The sequence below is a fragment of the Lithobates pipiens genome, unplaced genomic scaffold, assembly GCF_037356315.1.
Source record: "Lithobates pipiens isolate NorthernLeopardFrog02 unplaced genomic scaffold, aLitPip1_a1.2 Scaffold_8, whole genome shotgun sequence".
Lineage (NCBI taxonomy): Eukaryota > Metazoa > Chordata > Amphibia > Anura > Ranidae > Lithobates > Lithobates pipiens.
In genome coordinates this window covers 4,070,663-4,089,048 of record NW_027507903.1, presented here as the reverse complement: position 1 = coordinate 4,089,048, position 18,386 = coordinate 4,070,663, and the positions used below count along the sequence as shown (strand labels likewise).

General features: G+C 41.4%; 1 protein-coding gene and 1 long non-coding RNA gene across 2 annotated transcripts in view; one reads left to right on the top strand and one right to left on the bottom strand.

Annotated features, from left to right (window-relative positions):
* The window catches only part of ADAMTS7 (ADAM metallopeptidase with thrombospondin type 1 motif 7), a 240,528-nt gene that overhangs the window by 69,475 nt on the left and 152,667 nt on the right, over positions 1-18,386 (top strand). Inside the window, exons 5-8 of the mRNA XM_077472765.1 lie at positions 3,384-3,467; positions 5,335-5,459; positions 11,181-11,330; positions 14,996-15,139. Of these exons, the coding sequence (XP_077328891.1) occupies positions 3,384-3,467; positions 5,335-5,459; positions 11,181-11,330; positions 14,996-15,139 (503 nt within the window). The remainder of the gene's footprint in view (positions 1-3,383; positions 3,468-5,334; positions 5,460-11,180; positions 11,331-14,995; positions 15,140-18,386) is intronic.
* On the bottom strand, positions 13,405-18,380 carry LOC143963198 (uncharacterized). The gene is made up of 2 exons (XR_013270908.1): positions 18,190-18,380; positions 13,405-14,311 (listed from the first exon to the last, which is right to left on the bottom strand). It is a non-coding gene; the product is annotated as an uncharacterized LOC143963198 (long non-coding RNA).

The following is an 18,386-nucleotide window of genomic DNA, read 5'->3' as shown; positions in this document are numbered from 1 at the left end:
GGCACAGAGTGGTGTCACGAGGGCCACGTACCTGATGTGAGACCGAAGTAGTGGGGAGGCCTCCCTTGCACCTCGGGTCCTTAAAGCATCTGGAGATGGAGACAGAGACTTGGTGGGGACACCGAGTGGCAGGGGTGCCAAGGGTGCGGAGCACCGTGCAAGCCTTATTCCGGGATCCGAGCCGAGGTCAAGTCCAGTTGGGCAACGGAGCATAAAGAGGTTAATCAGAAGGAGAATGGTCAAAATCCAAGCCGGGGTCGGTTCCAATCTGGCAGCTGAGTACAAAAGGGGCAACCAAGTAGAATGGTTAACGTACAAATCCGAGGTCAAAGGCAAGCAGCAATCAAGAGTAGTCAAACAGGTTTCCAGGTCACAACAGGTTCAGACAGATCACACACTAGCACAGGAGCAAGGGGGACTGAAGATAATCCAGCAATTTGGCAGTGTCTGGGCTAGGCTTATATAGGGAATTTTGAGGTCGCTTCCTGTGCGCCTTCTGGGGATTTTCCCGCCTTTTTCCATCAGGTTGATGTCACTTCCTGTGCGCCTCTTGGGTATTTTCCCGCCTTTTTCCATCAGGTTGAGGTCACTTCCTGTGCGCCTCCTGGGCATTTTCCTGCCCTTTTCCATCAAGTCTTCTGCGCAGGTGTGGGTTTGCGCCCTGAGGTGTCTTTGGCGCATGCTCAGTTGGCACGGATTTCCTCTTGCAGCAACGCGCCAACAGTTTGGGAGTATTTCATATGTCCCTCATTTTCTGAGATGAAAAATTGAGGTCTTTTACGGAGCTCGAAGAGAACTTTAGGCTCCCCTCATCTATGCACTTCTATTACTTGCAACTTCAGCATGCAGTTAACGCCCAAAGAGGGGAGTCGATCAATGGTCTTTGAAGTCTACCTCTGTCTTTGAATACCTGTTTGAGGTTACCACGTATAAAGGTTTTATATCATGCTGTTATGCCATTCTACTCAATCTCTTCCTTGGGGGCGTGCCTCTCAAGATGGTGTCTCAGTGGGAGCAGGATGTTGGGGTCTTTGAGGAAGAGCAGTGGGGGGGGGGGGGGAGTCCTGCAGGCTGTTCCTCCAGTGCTCTCTGAATGTGGCTCAGCATCTGTCACAGTTATATATAATCCTAAGAGTACATTATACATCGACTAGGTGTACCTATACTAGATGTTGTAGAGATCATGGGGACTTGATACACCTTTTATGGAGATGCTCAAAGTTACACTTACAGTATATTAGAAAAAGGTCATTGACACTTTTGATAGGGTTTTCCAGGTCCAGATTCCAGTAGACCCTAAACATTGCTTTCTGGGTATTCTAGATCCCAAACAGACTATTGCTAGAGCTCTCTTCCAGGCCCGTAAAATGTTTCTGAGACACTGGAAGTCCACAGAACCTCCCACGACGCAAGAATGGATTACTCGAATGGGTGACACCATCCGCCTAGAGAAGCTTATTTTCAGGGCTGGGCTCAGCCCTTCCTTCTCTGAGCTGGCCGCTCAGCTGTCGGCTAATTGCCAACTCCTTTCTCTCCACAGCAACTCACCTGTTGATGATATCCTGCTCGTCAGTCCTGCCTACTTAAGCCGTCCAGTCTAGATGATCTCTGCCACGGCTTGGTCACAGCTCTAGAGACGCTCTCCTGTGTTCCTGTTAAAGACTTGCTTGGCTGACATTCCTTCTGGCTCCAGATCCTGCTTCCTGTGCTACTACGCTCATCTCTGGCTCCCTGACGTTTTTGGCTTGTCTAAACTATCTGGTTCCGGTTCCTGAACTCTGGCTATGTTTTGACTATGTTTACCTTTTTTTATTATTAGTAAACAAGTGAGATTTAACTGTACTTCTGTCTCAGTCTGATTCATGGTATCTGACACATATATCAACACAGGGGCAAACGGGGCAAATGCGACAAATTGTGGCCCCCTTGGCTAGATGCCCCAGGCTTAGCCCCAGTGGACTTTGATTTATGACCATGAATTCTAGCATTTGACAGCATATCCTACATCAAATTTATGAATACCAAATTGGACGATTGTACGGTTGTTCCTTATGATGACAGATAATGCTTTATTGAATGCATAGGTAAGAGGGTTATCAATATGCGAACTGTGATGTACGATGCATTAATTCTTTGTGCGTTGAAATCTGCAGATCTTGTGTACTTGTTTTGCTCTGGACAATATATGTGTCAGGTCACCTTGAGGCGAGGTGACAGATGCACACCGTAGGGAACAGGAGTGCACCGCAAGGTTGTGGACCCTACGGCTGACTGCTGCGGACAGGAGACAGGTCCCACCAGGGTTAGAGCGTAAGATTCCCTGGGGCGCGGAGTCTAGGAGCCAGCAGGTGTTCACCAGCGCCTCGAGTGGTGAGGATGGACTTGGCTGCAAATGGCTCCAGGTCGCGACCCCCAGGGTCCCCCAGCTCACACCCACAGTAGGCAACTGGAGGATAGGGATGGTGAGGGACAAAGCCAAGGTCGGGGCCACAAACAAACAGGAATAGTCAGGGACATGCCAAAAGGTCAGGATCACAGGCAAACAGGGATAGTCAAAGACACGCCAAAGTCGGTAACGGAACAACAGAAGAGCACACGGCAGGTAACAGGAAGCCAAACACACAAAGGAATACACAATGGTTGATCAGCACTGTTGGCTTGCAGTGCACAGGTTAATATAAAGTTCCCTGATAGGGCCTGGGGTGGAGCCATGCTTAGAGGAGAGGTTATAAAAACCACCAGATGAGTGGCTGGCCTCTTAACCTGAACACATGAGGGGAGGTAAGCAAACAGGAAAATCACTGCATAACCATGACAATATGTTTTATTTCTTATGCTCAATAAAAACCTTTTTGTTTAAGAAAAAAATAAACTACCTGCACAACTAATCACATTAAAACTACTCAAATTAAAAAGTGCACTAAAATCTGTGCACTACAAAATATAGCATGTATGGATGCACTAGCCCCTTAAGGAGCTTCACAGCCTCTCAAGCCAATATCACCTCTTATGTCCAGCCGAGTCATTTCTTGTCCAGCATGATGACGTCACAAGCCCTGCACTGACGCGTTTCATCAACAATCATGTGACTTCCTCAAAGGGGGAAAATAAAAGCTATATTGTTAATACTTGGAAGAGTGGAGATTAGAGTGCGGCTCTTATTCACCTGTTCTCTACGATGGTGAGCCAAGACGAGTTTTGTGAGTTGGCACCCTGTCTATTGGTGGACAGGTGAGAGGAGCAGGTCCGGAGTGGTGCTGTGGGCTTGGGTTGGGTAATGGCGTTATATTTGTTTTGGATAATGTAACCAATTTTCCATTTTACTCTTTCGGAATCTGTCTTCTTCCACTGGTTGATTCACATGTTGGGATCTTTTCTTGCAGGTTGCTGGGCTCTTCCATGACGCAAGCATTGGGAACAGGATAAACATTGTTATTGTGCGCCTGATCCTGCTAGAGAATGAGGAGGTAACCCCGAAAACGCATCTATTGAAATGCATCAGCCAATGGGGCAATAGAAAAAGAGAATAAAGGGAGGTAAACATGAGGGAGTATAGAGTAGTCTACCAGTAGGATAATATAAAGCACATACCACATTAGCACTCAAGTATTAAATGCCACAGCAAGGAAACTTGACTGGGAGCTGAGAGTCTTGTAGATTCAGAAGATGGTTGCTTGATTGATCAAAACAGTGCCAAAGATCCTTTTGCGACTTTGCAGCCATCCTGAGATAAGTGAAATCTTTCATTCTGGATGAAAAAACGTTTTTTTATTCGTCCCACTGGCATCCTTATTGTAATTGCTTCCCTCGAACCAATCCCCTCCCTGCTCTGCCTGCCCCCCGGTCACTGTGCCACCCACCGCCTCGTGCGGCGCTGCCGGAAGCCGTGGTTACAGGACATATATCAGGATGGAGAGCGGAGGAACAGCAGTATAAAAAAATATATATATTTAAAAAAATATTTTAAAATAATGTAAAAAGAATCATTTTTAAAAATGGTAAATAATTTTAAAAAAATTGTAAAATAAAATAATTAAAAAAATATTTTTTAAATGATAAAAAAATAATAAAAAATAGTAAACAAATATTTAAAAAATTAAGGGTTCATTCACACGGGTTCTCTATTATGTTTGTGTCCACTAATAATGATCTTAGTGTATTTTTAGTGGGGAGAGGGGACTATGCCAGGTAGGCTGAAAGGGGCCGCGTGATTTCTAACAGCAGCCCTAGCCAAGACATCCGGTCTTAAGATTAATTTATGCTTGTCAATATACAGTAGACATGTGCAATTTGTTTTGTTCTGAATTCGTTTTTTAACTAATTTTGACATATGAATTAATGCGGAAATATCCAAATTAACGGAAACCCGTGTAACAAATTTTTCTGAATATTCAAAAATTCGGAATTTCGAAAATTCGGAAATTCAAAATTTCCGATATATTCGAAATTAGAAAATCCTACAACCCAAAAAATTGTAAAATCTTAAATAATAACTAACTAATAATAACTTAACTATGACTAACTATTAAATTATTGGTATTGGAATGTCCTTTCAAATTTGGCTGTTAGTGAATGTAACAAATAGGAATTTTTACGAATTTACAAATTATCCGATATAACAAATGCCGTATCTAAATGAATAGAAAGTAACAAATAATAATAAATAATAATAATTACGTATTATTATTTATTAATTATTCGTTGCGTTCCATTTGTTTAGATGTGCCATTCTTTATTTGAGATAATTTGTAATTTTGGATAAATTCGTATTTGTTACGTTCACTAACAGCTAAATTTGAAAGGAAATTCCAATACCTATAATTTAATAGTTAGTTATTGTTAGTTAGTTATTCTTTTGAATTTTCGGATTTTCTTTCTTCTTTTTGGATTTTCTCATTTATGAATTTTCTAATTTTTGAATTTTCTAATTTTTGAATTTTAAAATTTTTGAATTTATGATTTTTCGAATTTATGAATTGCGATCATAACGAATGACCTGAAAAACGAAAGAAAAACAAAAACGAATGAAACGAAAACAAACATTTTTTTTTGGCAGTGCACGTGTATAATATACAATCTTTTTGATTACATACATTTTGTCATTTATTAATAAATAAATGTTTTGGGGTAATGCACTTTTCATCTAGGATACCAGTAGAGGGAACAGACTGATAATTATATGGTTGGGTTTTCAAGTGCATAGAGGATTCATAGCCATTCATGGATTGACAAAGAAATATAAGTATTTTTTGGAAAAGTATACAATAAAGGAAGTTATGATGATAGACGGGCGTTCTCTCTATGATACTGGAGGGCTTTCCTCATTTTTTTTAGGAGGAGCTGAAGATCACTCATCACGCTGACAACTCTCTGCGCAGCTTCTGCAAATGGCAGAAGAACATGAATATGAAGAGCGAAGATCACCCTTTACACCATGACGTGGCTGTTCTTCTTACCAGGTGACTGAATAAGCCTACAAAAGCACGAGCAATACTCATGTTTCAAAGGGTTTAGAGAGCTTCACTGTCTTGGTCCTATATGGCAGCCAATCAGATCCTATGTGTTACTGTATTAAATGGGAAAATGGCAATGGTTGGTGTAGGCTGCACGGGTATTATTTATTCTGACATTTCACACATGAGGGTTGAATTCTTCTTGCTGAACATCTGCAGAACTTCCCTCTCCATCTGTAGACAGGTTAGTCATAACAGTATGTAGTTCTAGACCAGTGGTCTCCAAACTGCGGCCAGAACAATTCCATCCACAACTGACACTAATGATGGGGCACCATTCCTCCCTATCACACCAGAATGTCCCTTACATTGGTGATCAGTGAGAAGAATGTTCCTTACATTGGTGATCAGTGAGAAGAATGTTCCTTACATTGGTGATCAGTGAGAAGAATGTTCCTTACATTGGTGATCAGTGAGAAGAATCATTGGTGATCAGTGAGAAGAATGTTCCTTACATTGGTGATCAGTGAGAAGAATGTTCCTTACCATTGGTGATCGTGAGAGAATGTTCCTTACAAATGGGCCAGACATTTTATCCACAACTGACAATAATGATGCCATTCATTGTTCACTGAAGAATGTTCTTACATTGGTGATCAGTGAGAAGAATGTCCTTACATTGGTGATCAGTGAGAAGAATGATCCTTACATTGGTGATCAGTGGGAAGAATGCTCCTTACATTGGTGATCAGTGAGAAGAATGTTCCTTACATTGGTGATCAGTGAGAAGAATGTCCCTTACATTGGTGATCAGTGAGAAGAATGTTCCTTACATTGGTGATCAGTGAGAAGAATGTTCCTTACATTGGTGATCAGTGGGAAGAATGTTCCTTACATTGGTGATCAGTGGGAAGAATGTTCCTTACATTGGTGATCAGTGGGAAGAATGTTCCTTACATTGGTGATCAGTGAGAAGAATGTCCCTTACATTGGTGATCAGTGAGAAGAATGTTCCTTACATTGGTGATCAGTGTGGGAAGAATGTTCCTTACATTGGTGATCAGTGATCAGTGAGAAGAATGTTCCTTACATTGGTGATCAGTGGGAAGAATGTTCCTTACATTGGTGATCAGTGATCAGTGAGAAGAATGTTCCTTACATTGGTGATCAGTGGGAAGAATGTTCCTTACATTGGTGATCAGTGAGAAGAATGTCCCTTACATTGGTGATCAGTGAGAAGAATGTTCCTTACATTGGTGATCAGTGGAAAGAATGTTCCTTACATTGGTGATCAGTGGGAAGAATGTTCCTTACATTGGTGATCAGTGAGAAGAATGTTCCTTACATTGGTGATCAGTGAGAAGAATGTTCCTTACATTGGTGATCAGTGGGAAGAATTTTCCTTACATTGGTGATCAGTGGAAAGAATGTTCCTTACATTGGTGATCAGTGGGAAGAATGTTCCTTACATTGGTGGTCAGTGAGAAGAATGTTCCTTACATTGGTGATCAGTGAGAAGAATGTTCCTTACATTGGTGATCAGTGAGAAGAATGTTCCTTACATTGGTGATCAGTGAGAAGAATGTTCCTTACATTGGTGATCAGTGAGAAGAATGTTCCTTACATTGGTGACCAGTGAGAAGAATGTTCCTTACATTGGTGACCAGTGAGAAGAATGATCCTTACATTGGTGATCAGTGGGAAGAATGTCCCTTACATTGGTGATCAGTGAGAAGAATGTTCCTTACATTGGTGATCAGTGAGAAGAATGTTCCTTACATTGGTGACCAGTGAGAAGAATGCTCCTTACATTGGTGATCAGTGAGAAGAATGTTCCTTACATTGGTGATCAGTGAGAAGAATGTCCCTTACATTGGTGATCAGTGAGAAGAATGTTCCTTACATTGGTGATCAGTGAGAAGAATGTTCCTTACATTGGTGATCAGTGGGAAGAATGTTCCTTACATTGGTGATCAGTGAGAAGAATGTTCCTTACATTGGTGATCAGTGAGAAGAATGTTCCTTACATTGGTGATCAGTGAGAAGAATGTTCCTTACATTGGTGATCAGTGAGAAGAATGTCCCTTACATTGGTGATCAGTGAGAAGAATGTTCCTTACATTGGTGATCAGTGAGAAGAATGTTCCTTACATTGGTGATCAGTGGGAAGAATGTTCCTTACATTGGTGATCAGTGAGAAGAATGATCCTTACATTGGTGATCAGTGGGAAGAATGCTCCTTACATTGGTGATCAGTGAGAAGAATGTCCCTTACATTGGTGATCAGTGAGAAGAATGTTCCTTACATTGGTGATCAGTGAGAAGAATGATCCTTACATTGGTGATCAGTGGGAAGAATGTTCCTTACATTGGTGATCAGTGAGAAGAATGTTCCTTACATTGGTGATCAGTGAGAAGAATGTTCCTTACATTGGTGATCAGTGAGAAGAATGTCCCTTACATTGGTGATCAGTGAGAAGAATGTCCCTTACATTGGTGATCAGTGAGAAGAATGTCCCTTACATTGGTGATCAGTGAGAAGAATGCCCCTTACATTGGTGATCAGTGGGAAGAATGTCCCTTACATTGGTGATCAGTGAGAAGAATGTCCCTTACATTGGTGATCAGTGGGAAGAATGTCCCTTACATTGGTGATCAGTGAGAAGAATGTCCCTTACATTGGTGATCAGTGGGAAGAATGTTCCTTACATTGGTGATCAGTGGGAAGAATGCTCCTTACATTGGTGATCAGTGAGAAGAATGTCCCTTACATTGGTGATCAGTGAGAAGAATGTTCCTTACATTGGTGGTCAGTGAGAAGAATGTTCCTTACATTGGTGGTCAGTGAGAAGAATGTTCCTTACATTGGTGATCAGTGGGAAGAATGATCCTTACATTGGTGATCAGTGGGAAGAATGTTCCTTACATTGGTGATCAGTGGGAAGAATGTTCCTTACATTGGTGATCAGTGGGAAGAATGTTCCTTACATTGGTGATCAGTGGGAAGAATGTTCCTTACATTGGTGATCAGTGGGAAGAATGTTCCTTACATTGGTGATCAGTGGGAAGAATGTTCCTTACATTGGTGATCAGTGGGAAGAATGTTCCTTACATTGGTGGTCAGTGAGAAGAATGTTCCTTACATTGGTGATCAGTGGAAAGAATGTTCCTTACATTGGTGGTCAGTGGGAAGAATGTTCCTTACATTGGTGATCAGTGGGAAGAATGTTCCTTACATTGGTGGTCAGTGAGAAGAATGTTCCTTACATTGGTGATCAGTGGAAAGAATGTTCCTTACATTGGTGGTCAGTGAGAAGAATGTTCCTTACATTGGTGATCAGTGAGAAGAATGTTCCTTACATTGGTGATCAGTGAGAAGAATGTTCCTTACATTGGTGATCAGTGAGAAGAATGTTCCTTACATTGGTGATCAGTGAGAAGAATGTTCCTTACATTGGTGATCAGTGGGAAGAATGTTCCTTACATTGGTGATCAGTGGGAAGAATGTTCCTTACATTGGTGGTCAGTGAGAAGAATGTTCCTTACATTGGTGATCAGTGGAAAGAATGTTCCTTACATTGGTGGTCAGTGAGAAGAATGTTCCTTACATTGGTGATCAGTGGGAAAAATGTTCCTTACATTGGTGGTCAGTGAGAAGAATGTTCCTTACATTGGTGGTCAGTGAGAAGAATGTTCCTTACATTGGTGATCAGTGGGAAGAATGTTCCTTACATTGGTGATCAGTGGGAAGAATGTTCCTTACATTGGTGATCAGTGGGAAGAATGTTCCTTACATTGGTGGTCAGTGAGAAGAATGTTCCTTACATTGGTGATCAGTGGAAAGAATGTTCCTTACATTGGTGGTCAGTGAGAAGAATGTTCCTTACATTGGTGATCAGTGAGAAGAATGTTCCTTACATTGGTGATCAGTGAGAAGAATGTTCCTTACATTGGTGATCAGTGAGAAGAATGTTCCTTACATTGGTGATCAGTGAGAAGAATGTTCCTTACATTGGTGATCAGTGGGAAGAATGTTCCTTACATTGGTGATCAGTGGGAAGAATGTTCCTTACATTGGTGGTCAGTGAGAAGAATGTTCCTTACATTGGTGATCAGTGGAAAGAATGTTCCTTACATTGGTGGTCAGTGAGAAGAATGTTCCTTACATTGGTGATCAGTGAGAAGAATGTTCCTTACATTGGTGATCAGTGGGAAGAATGTTCCTTACATTGGTGATCAGTGAGAAGAATGTTCCTTACATTGGTGATCAGTGAGAAGAATGTTCCTTACATTGGTGGTCAGTGAGAAGAATGTTCCTTACATTGGTGATCAGTGGGAAGAATGTTCCTTACATTGGTGGTCAGTGAGAAGAATGTTCCTTACATTGGTGATCAGTGGGAAGAATGTTCCTTACATTGGTGGTCAGTGAGAAGAATGTTCCTTACATTGGTGATCAGTGAGAAGAATGTTCCTTACATTGGTGGTCAGTGAGAAGAATGTTCCTTACATTGGTGATCAGTGGAAAGAATGTTCCTTACATTGGTGGTCAGTGAGAAGAATGTTCCTTACATTGGTGATCAGTGGGAAGAATGTTCCTTACATTGGTGGTCAGTGAGAAGAATGTTCCTTACATTGGTGATCAGTGAGAAGAATGTTCCTTACATTGGTGGTCAGTGAGAAGAATGTTCCTTACATTGGTGATCAGTGGAAAGAATGTTCCTTACATTGGTGGTCAGTGAGAAGAATGTTCCTTACATTGGTGATCAGTGAGAAGAATGTTCCTTACATTGGTGGTCAGTGAGAAGAATGTTCCTTACATTGGTGGTCAGTGAGAAGAATGTTCCTTACATTGGTGATCAGTGGGAAGAATGTTCCTTACATTGGTGGTCAGTGAGAAGAATGTTCCTTACATTGGTGATCAGTGGGAAGAATGTTCCTTACATTGGTGGTCAGTGGGAAGAATGTTCCTTACATTGGTGATCAGTGGGAAGAATGTTCCTTACATTGGTGGTCAGTGAGAAGAATGTTCCTTACATTGGTGATCAGTGAGAAGAATGTTCCTTACATTGGTGGTCAGTGAGAAGAATGTTCCTTACATTGGTGGTCAGTGAGAAGAATGTTCCTTACATTGGAGGTAATTGAGAAGAATGCTCCTATATTCATGGTCAATGGGAAGCATGCCCCTGTCATTGTTGGCCTTTCGGAAGAATGTCACCCTTATAGTGGTGGTTAGAATAGTACCCTTACAGATAGCTAAAAAGTTCCTTTGGCGTCAAGCCGTTGGCTGTGCCAAGTGGCTTTGGACCCTTAATTAACCAGGCTCCATCAAACGGGAGGTCTTTTAGCCACAGCTTAAGAACCCCAGGGAACATCTGGAACCAGGGTTCAGAATGGTTGCTACAAACCAGGGATCTCCAAACTACGGCCCTCCAGCTGTTGCGGACGGTACTACACGTCCCCCATGAGGCACTGAAAAACTCTGACGTTCACAGATGTGACTAGGCATGATGGGAATTGTAGTTCCTGAACAACTGGAGGGCCGTAGTTTGGAGACTTTTGCTCTAAACCATAAAGTCCTACAGATATTGACAAATGTGAAAAACGGGCAGCCACTTACAAAGACTCGTGTGCTTTTCTACTACTGCAGTCAGTGCAGAAATGATCAATGTGAAGACACAAGTATGGATGGGAAGACGGTACTAATAGCTGCATTTGTTGTTACTACAGAAGAGACATCTGTGCCTCTATGAACCGCCCATGTGAAACCCTGGGCCTTTCCCACGTCTCTGGCATGTGCCAAGCACACCGTAGCTGCAACATTAATGAAGACACGGGTCTGCCTACAGCATTTACGGTCACCCATGAACTGGGGCACAGGTAAATAACACCCCCCCCCCCCGCAATGTTATCATAAACTCTTAAAAAAATAATATGTGCTGTGCAAATGCCTAGACTTTCACACAGCCGTCATGAATAATCCCCCTGATGTGTCTAATATGTGTATATCCAATGATTGTCAGCTCCATCTAGTGACGAAAATGCAGTATTTGACTGAAATACCGGGAAAAACCCTCATTATGGCCTGTAGATGGCGCCAACATTCATAGGACATGATTATTATTATAGGGGATTTATATCGCACCAACAGTTTATGCAGCGCTTTACAATATAAAAAAAAAAGGAGAGAATACAGTTATAAAACAATAAAATACAAGCGGATTAAGAGGGCCCTGCTCAGAAGAGCTTACAATCTAATAGCACACATTGGACACAATGAGGGGATTATGTGAGATGGCTGTGTGCATGCTAAGGGGTTTGCACAGCAGATTGTTTTTTGTTTTTTTATATATATATATAAATAGACCCTGTAAAGGAAATTTGTAAGTTCTGTATATTATTGTATTCTATTTTGTATTTATTGCACACGGCACTACTAATGTTTTCAGTACGTTTTTGCATTCTTTTGAATCCGGATTTAGAATTAGCCTGCCTATGTTACGCCCCTTGTTAGGCCCCTTTCACACTGGGGTTGGGAGCGGCGTGGGTGGTAACGTCGTTTTATCGGCGGTATGCGGCCGCTAGCGGGGCGCTTTTAACAAAAGGGTTAAAACCGTCCGCAAAGCTGCGCTGCCCCATTGATTTCAGGTTTAGGTTTAGGAGCGGTGAATACACCGCTCCTTCACCGCTCCAAAGATGCGGCTAGCAGGACTTTTTTTCACCGTCCTGCTAGCGCACCGCCCCAGCGTGAAAGCCCTCCGGCTTTCACACTGGAGTGAAAGGGGCCAGATTTTTTTTAGGCGTTATTTTTAGCGCCATACCGCCTGAAAAACTCCCCAGTGTGAAAGGGGCCTTACCATAAAAGTGCGACTGAAATATGAATGTGATGCCCACGTAATCCTGTGTATAAAATCCTTCAATTGTGTCAAGTAAAGCAGAACAGATATTTTAAATAATAAACGTGTAATAAAATAGAGAAACGGCAGGAAAATAATAGTTGAAGGGAGAAGAGGAAGAAGGAGTTAATTAGGGTAAACTAAGGGTTAATAAGGGATTAAATAGACACATTTTATAAAACAGACAAACACCAAACTTTTTTTCTACTTGTTAGGTTGATTTACACTTTCACTTAAAGCGAAGCTCCGTCCACCGCTGCAAAAATTAAAAGCTTTTAATAATCGGACACTTACAAGTCCTGGAGTCCAGTGATGTCGGCACCGCAGCTATAAACAATGTTACTTTGCATCTCTCTATCTCCTGTCCGATCAATGGTTATGACCAATGTTTGTATCTCTCTATCTCCCGTCTGAACAATGTTTATAAACAATGTTACTTTGTATCTCTCTATCTCCTGTCCGATCAATGGTTATGACCAATGTTTGTATCTCTCTATCTCCCGTCTGAACAATGTTTATAAACAATGTTACTTTGTATCTCTCTATCTCCCTTCTGGACAATGTTTATAAACAATGTTACTTTGTATCTCTCTATCTCCCTTCTGGACAATGTTTATAAACAATGTTACTTTGTATCTCTCTATCTCCCTTCTGGACAATGTTTATAAACAATGTTACTTTGTATCTCTCTATCTCCCTTCTGGACAATGTTTATAAACAATGTTACTTTGTATTTCTCTATCACCTGTTTGAACTATGTTCATGTCAGAAACCATGAATCAGACTGAGACAGAAGTACAGTTAAATCTCACTTGTTTAACCTCCCTGGCGGTACGATTATTTCGGATTTTAGGTGCTAAAAGCGGTACAATTATTTTGCATGAAAATTTGGCGTTTTATATTGTAGTCCTGCAATTCTTAGGAATAACTCTCTTAAATCTGTCCAAACCAGAGTCTAGCAGACATCCCGGGTATGATAAAGTTTGAAAAATTAAATCATAAATTATAATATAATAAATAATTATAAATAATTGTACCAAATAATAATATAACAATAATAAAAATTATTCAATAATGTAATCAAATCAAAAACACTGAAATTGGCTCAGTTGCAGAATTGTCACTGTCATTACTTTTCAGTATTTGATGACGGATCTCCCCACAAATCGCTATCGCTCAATTCTGCGAGTGATTCTAATTTATTATCGCTGTTTTCTAGCTGGTCTAAAATCATTTTTGATGTACAGTGACAGTTTTGGTTGCTATGGACAATCTCCAGTTTCCTGGCATAAAGAACAGTTTTTATTATATAAAACTGCATGCAGGACACTGGGCAGACCACTAGGGACAACGGGGATGTGAAATATTTACATACAGCAATGTAATCTGTAAGATTACATTATACTGTATGTTTACTGTTTGTTTCACTTTTTGAATTTGGCGCCGATCTCCGTGCCCGTGCGTCGCAACGCTCGCAGGGCACGGAGATCGGTGATGTAATGCATCGAGCGAGACACGGCTCGCTCGTACAGCGGGGAGACAACGCTGGATCCGAGGGAGAAGGTAAGTAAACCTCCTCCTGGAGCCAGCGATGCAGTCCCGAGTCTGACTCGGGGATACCGCTCTTGGTATAAAAAATCCACCCCGAGTCAGACTCGGGAATACCGTCAGGGGGGTTAATAATAATAAAAAAGGTATACAGAGTAAACACAGTCATAACATAGCCAGAGTTTAGGAACCGGAACGGATAGTCAGACAAGCCAAAACGTCAGGGAGACCAGAGATGAGCGTAGTAGAACAGCAAGCAGGATTTGGAGCCAGAAGGAATGTCAGCCAAGCAAGTCTTTAACAGGAACACAGGAGAGCGTCTCTAGAGATGTGACCAAGGCGAAGGCAGAGATCATCTGGGCTGGACGGCGTAAGTAGGCAGCACTGACGAGCAGGATATCCTCAACAGGTGAGTAACTGTGGAGAGATAGGAGCTGGCAATTAGCCGAAAGCTGAGAGAAGGAAGGGATGAGCCCAGCCCTGTCAGTTTATAAACAATTTTACTTGGCATTTCTCTATCTCCTGTCTGATCAATATTTATGGCCAATCTTTGTATATCTCTTGCTTGAGCAATGTTTATAAACAATGTTATTTTGTATCTCTCTAGCACCTTTTTGAACTATGTTTATAAACAATATTACTTTGTATCTCTCTCCTGTCTGATCAATGTTTGTTTATAAACATTGATCAGACAGAAGATAGAGAGATATAAAGTAATATTGTTTATAATGTTACTTTTGTATCTCTCTGTCTCCTGTCTGAATAAGGTTTATAAACAATGTTAATTTGTACCTCTCTATCTCTCGTCTAAACAATGTTTATAAGCAAGTTTCTTTGCATCTCTCTGTCTCCTGTCTGATCAATGTTTATAAACAGTGTTCTTTGTATCTCTCCGTCTCCTGTTTGAACGATGTTTATAAACAATGTTAATTTGTATCTCTCGTCTAAACAATGTTTATAAACACGCTTCTTTGCATCTCTCTGTCTCCTGTCTGAACAATGTTTATAAACAATGTTACTTTGTATCTCTCTATCTCCCGCCTTAACAATGCAAGTAGTGCACAGACGTACCTGACTCACCCGTCTTCTCTTGTGAGATAGTTTCGGTGTTCAGCATGACGGCAACGGCAACGACTGCGAGCCCAGAGGGAAGAGACCGCATATCATGTCCCCCCAGCTGCTCTATGACACCTCTCCACTGACCTGGTCCCGCTGCAGCAGAGACTACATTACCCGCTTCTTAGAGTAAGTTCCAGAAATGGATTACTGACTATATATATATAATGTTTATTTCAAGTATTCATCGTGACGGTGATTTATGCAGCACTTTACATTCATGGTGCATTCACATTCGTCCCTGCCCCCAAGGAGCTTGCAATCTAAGGCCCCTGCCGCACATAAACACAAATATTAACCCCAGTTTAGACCGGAGCCGAATAACCTACCAGCACGTCTTTGGAGTGCGGGAGGCAAACCGGAGTAGCCGTAGAAAACCTATGCAAGCACAGGGAGAACGTGCAAACTCCATGCAGGTAGTGTCCCGGCTGGGCTTGAAGAAAATGGCCCCAGTATGCATAAGGGCTAATTTACACTTTTATTGACCTCTGAAGAGCGATCTGCTGTTGGATTACTCTTCAGATGGCATTTGATGCTATAGAACTTCCTCACCGCCTATTTTAACCCCTCAACCCCCACGCCAGTACGCCGCAACTGCGTGCATTACATGTGATTGCAGGGCACCTCCATTCAGTCGAGTGGGTCATGTTTGGCGACAGCAGGGATTGGTTTAGATCATTCTTACAGGGACGTCCTATCCGTTTTTAATTCATGAAACAGTTTTTCTTCCAAAAAAGTTGCAATGACTGCTATTTTATTCTCTAGGGTCTCTGCTAAAAAAAAAAAAAAAAACATGTATAATGTTTGGGGGTTTGTGGCCCATTAAGATGCAGAGAAAATGATGATGTCATACTATCTTGTGGGACTGTAGTAGAAAATGATGATGTCATACTATCTTGTGGGACTGTGGTAGAAAATGATGATGTCACACTATCTTGTGGGACTGTAGCAGGACATGATGATGTCATACTATCTTGTGGGATTGTAGTAGAAAATGATGATGTCATACTATCTTGTGGGACTGTAGTAGAAAATTATGATGTCATACTATCATGTGGGATTGTAATAGAAAATGGTGATGTCATACTATCTTGTGGGGCCGTAGTAGGAAATGATGATGTCATACCATCTTGTGGGACTGTAGAAAATGATGATGTCATACCATCTAGTTTGACGGTAGTAGAAAGTGATGATGTCATACCATCTTGTGGGACTGTAGTAAATGATGATGTCATACTATCTTGTGGGACCGTAGTAGGAAATGATGATGTCATACCATCTTGTTTGACTGTAGTAGAAAGTGATGATGTCATACCATCTTGTGGGACTGTTGTAAATGATGATGTCATACTATCTTGTTGGACCGTAGTAGGAAATGATGATGTCATACTATCTTGTGGGACTGTAGTAGAAAATGATGATGCCATACCATCTTGTGGGATTGTAGTAGGAAATGATGATGTCATACTATCTTGTGGGACTGTAGTAGAAAATGATGATGTCATACCATCTTGTTTGACTGTAGTAGAAAGTGATGATGTCATACCATCTTGTGGGACTGTAGTAAATTATGTCATACTATCTTGTGGGACTGTAGTAGAAAATGATGATGTCATACTATCTTGTGGGGCCGTAGTAGGAAATGATGTCATACTATCTTGTGGGACTGTAGTAGAAAATGATGATGTCATACCATTTAGTTTGACTGTAGTAGAAAGTGATGATGTCATACCATCTTGTGGGACTGTAGTAAATGATGATGTCATACTATCTTGTGGGACCGTACTAGGAAATGATGATGTCATACCATCTTGTGGGACTGTAGTAGAAAATGATGATGTCATACCATCTTGTGGGACTGTAGTAGAAAATGATGATGTCATACCATCTTGTGGGACTGTAGTAAATGATGTAAATGATGTCATACTATCTTGTGGGACTGTAGTAAATGATGTCATACTATCTTGTGGGACTGTAGTAAATTATGTCATACTATCTTGTGGGACTGTAGTAAATGATGTCATACCATCTTGTGGGACTGTAGTAGAAAATGATGATGTCATACCATCTTGTGGGACTGTAGTAAATGATGTCATACTATCTTGTGGGACTGTAGTAAATGATGTCATACTATCTTGTGGGACTGTAGTAAATTATGTCATACTATCTTGTGGGACTGTAGTAAATGATGTCATACTATCTTGTGGGACTGTAGTAAATGATGTCATACTATCTTGTGGGACTGTAGTAAATTATGTCATACTATCTTGTGGGACTGTAGTAAATGATGTCATACCATCTTGTGGGACTGTAGTAGAAAATGATGTCATACTATCTTGTTTGACTGTAGTAGGAAATGATGATGTCATACTATCTTGTGGGAGTGTAGTAGAAAATGACACTTCTTATCAGCATGATGCTGCTTTTATGTAGTTATGATCCCAACTAGCTATTGCACATTATGCAGCTTGATTGACTATTGTCACCCCCGGGGGCGTAGATAAGGGGAGAGTCAGGGGGGTCCAAACCCATCCCCCCCCCCCCCCCCCAAGACCAGCAGTCAATTTCACAGCAGCTAGGCTAGTGTAGCTATTTATATTGCATTTTTTTTTATTTTTGATATTGATCACTATTTGCTTAGCGCTGCACATTTTCCACGTGTATTTCTGTTTATTTTCCACTTTTTGTGCTGGCTGCTGTTGTGTAGACAGCGCGGTATATATTCCGGTATATATTCTGTCATTTAGTGTAGCCTATCGGCTGCGAGCGCCGCACTGCCGCCGGGAAGAGCGCCGGTCTCACCCCTCACATGCACCTTCATCAACAAACTGCTGCAATTACGAATGAGCGCTCAGCTAGGAGGAGCGGCTCCTCGCCGGGTGACGCAGGAGCTTACAATCAAAAGCAAACAGCGGATGGCTGTAATCGGATATCTAGGAATATCCGGAGTTTGCTGGAGATGTTTATCAGCATTCCTCTTTTCGTTTTATTGCTCTGCCCCTTTGCAGGTACAGAACTCTGCTTTTTCTTGTTTGCATTTATTTCTATCAGAGTCTAGTGGGGGGGGGGGGGGGGGAGGGGTGTGCCTCGCCCCCCCTACCCGCTCGGCTTCCATATAAATAAATTCAAATCAAAGTACAATAAAATGAATCCTATTAATAACAATTCAATGTACTCACCAATCTGCTCTCTAAGGATACTTTGTGTTGATTTTGTTGCATTTCATTTTCTTTTTTTCTCCTCTCTCTTTGCTGAAAATCACCTTCTGGCATTCTTCTCTCTTTTTTAGTACATAATCAGTTTATAGATTTAATTCTAAAATCAGGACGACCCAGGTGGGACTTGAACCCACAATCCCCAGCTCCGGAGGCTGATG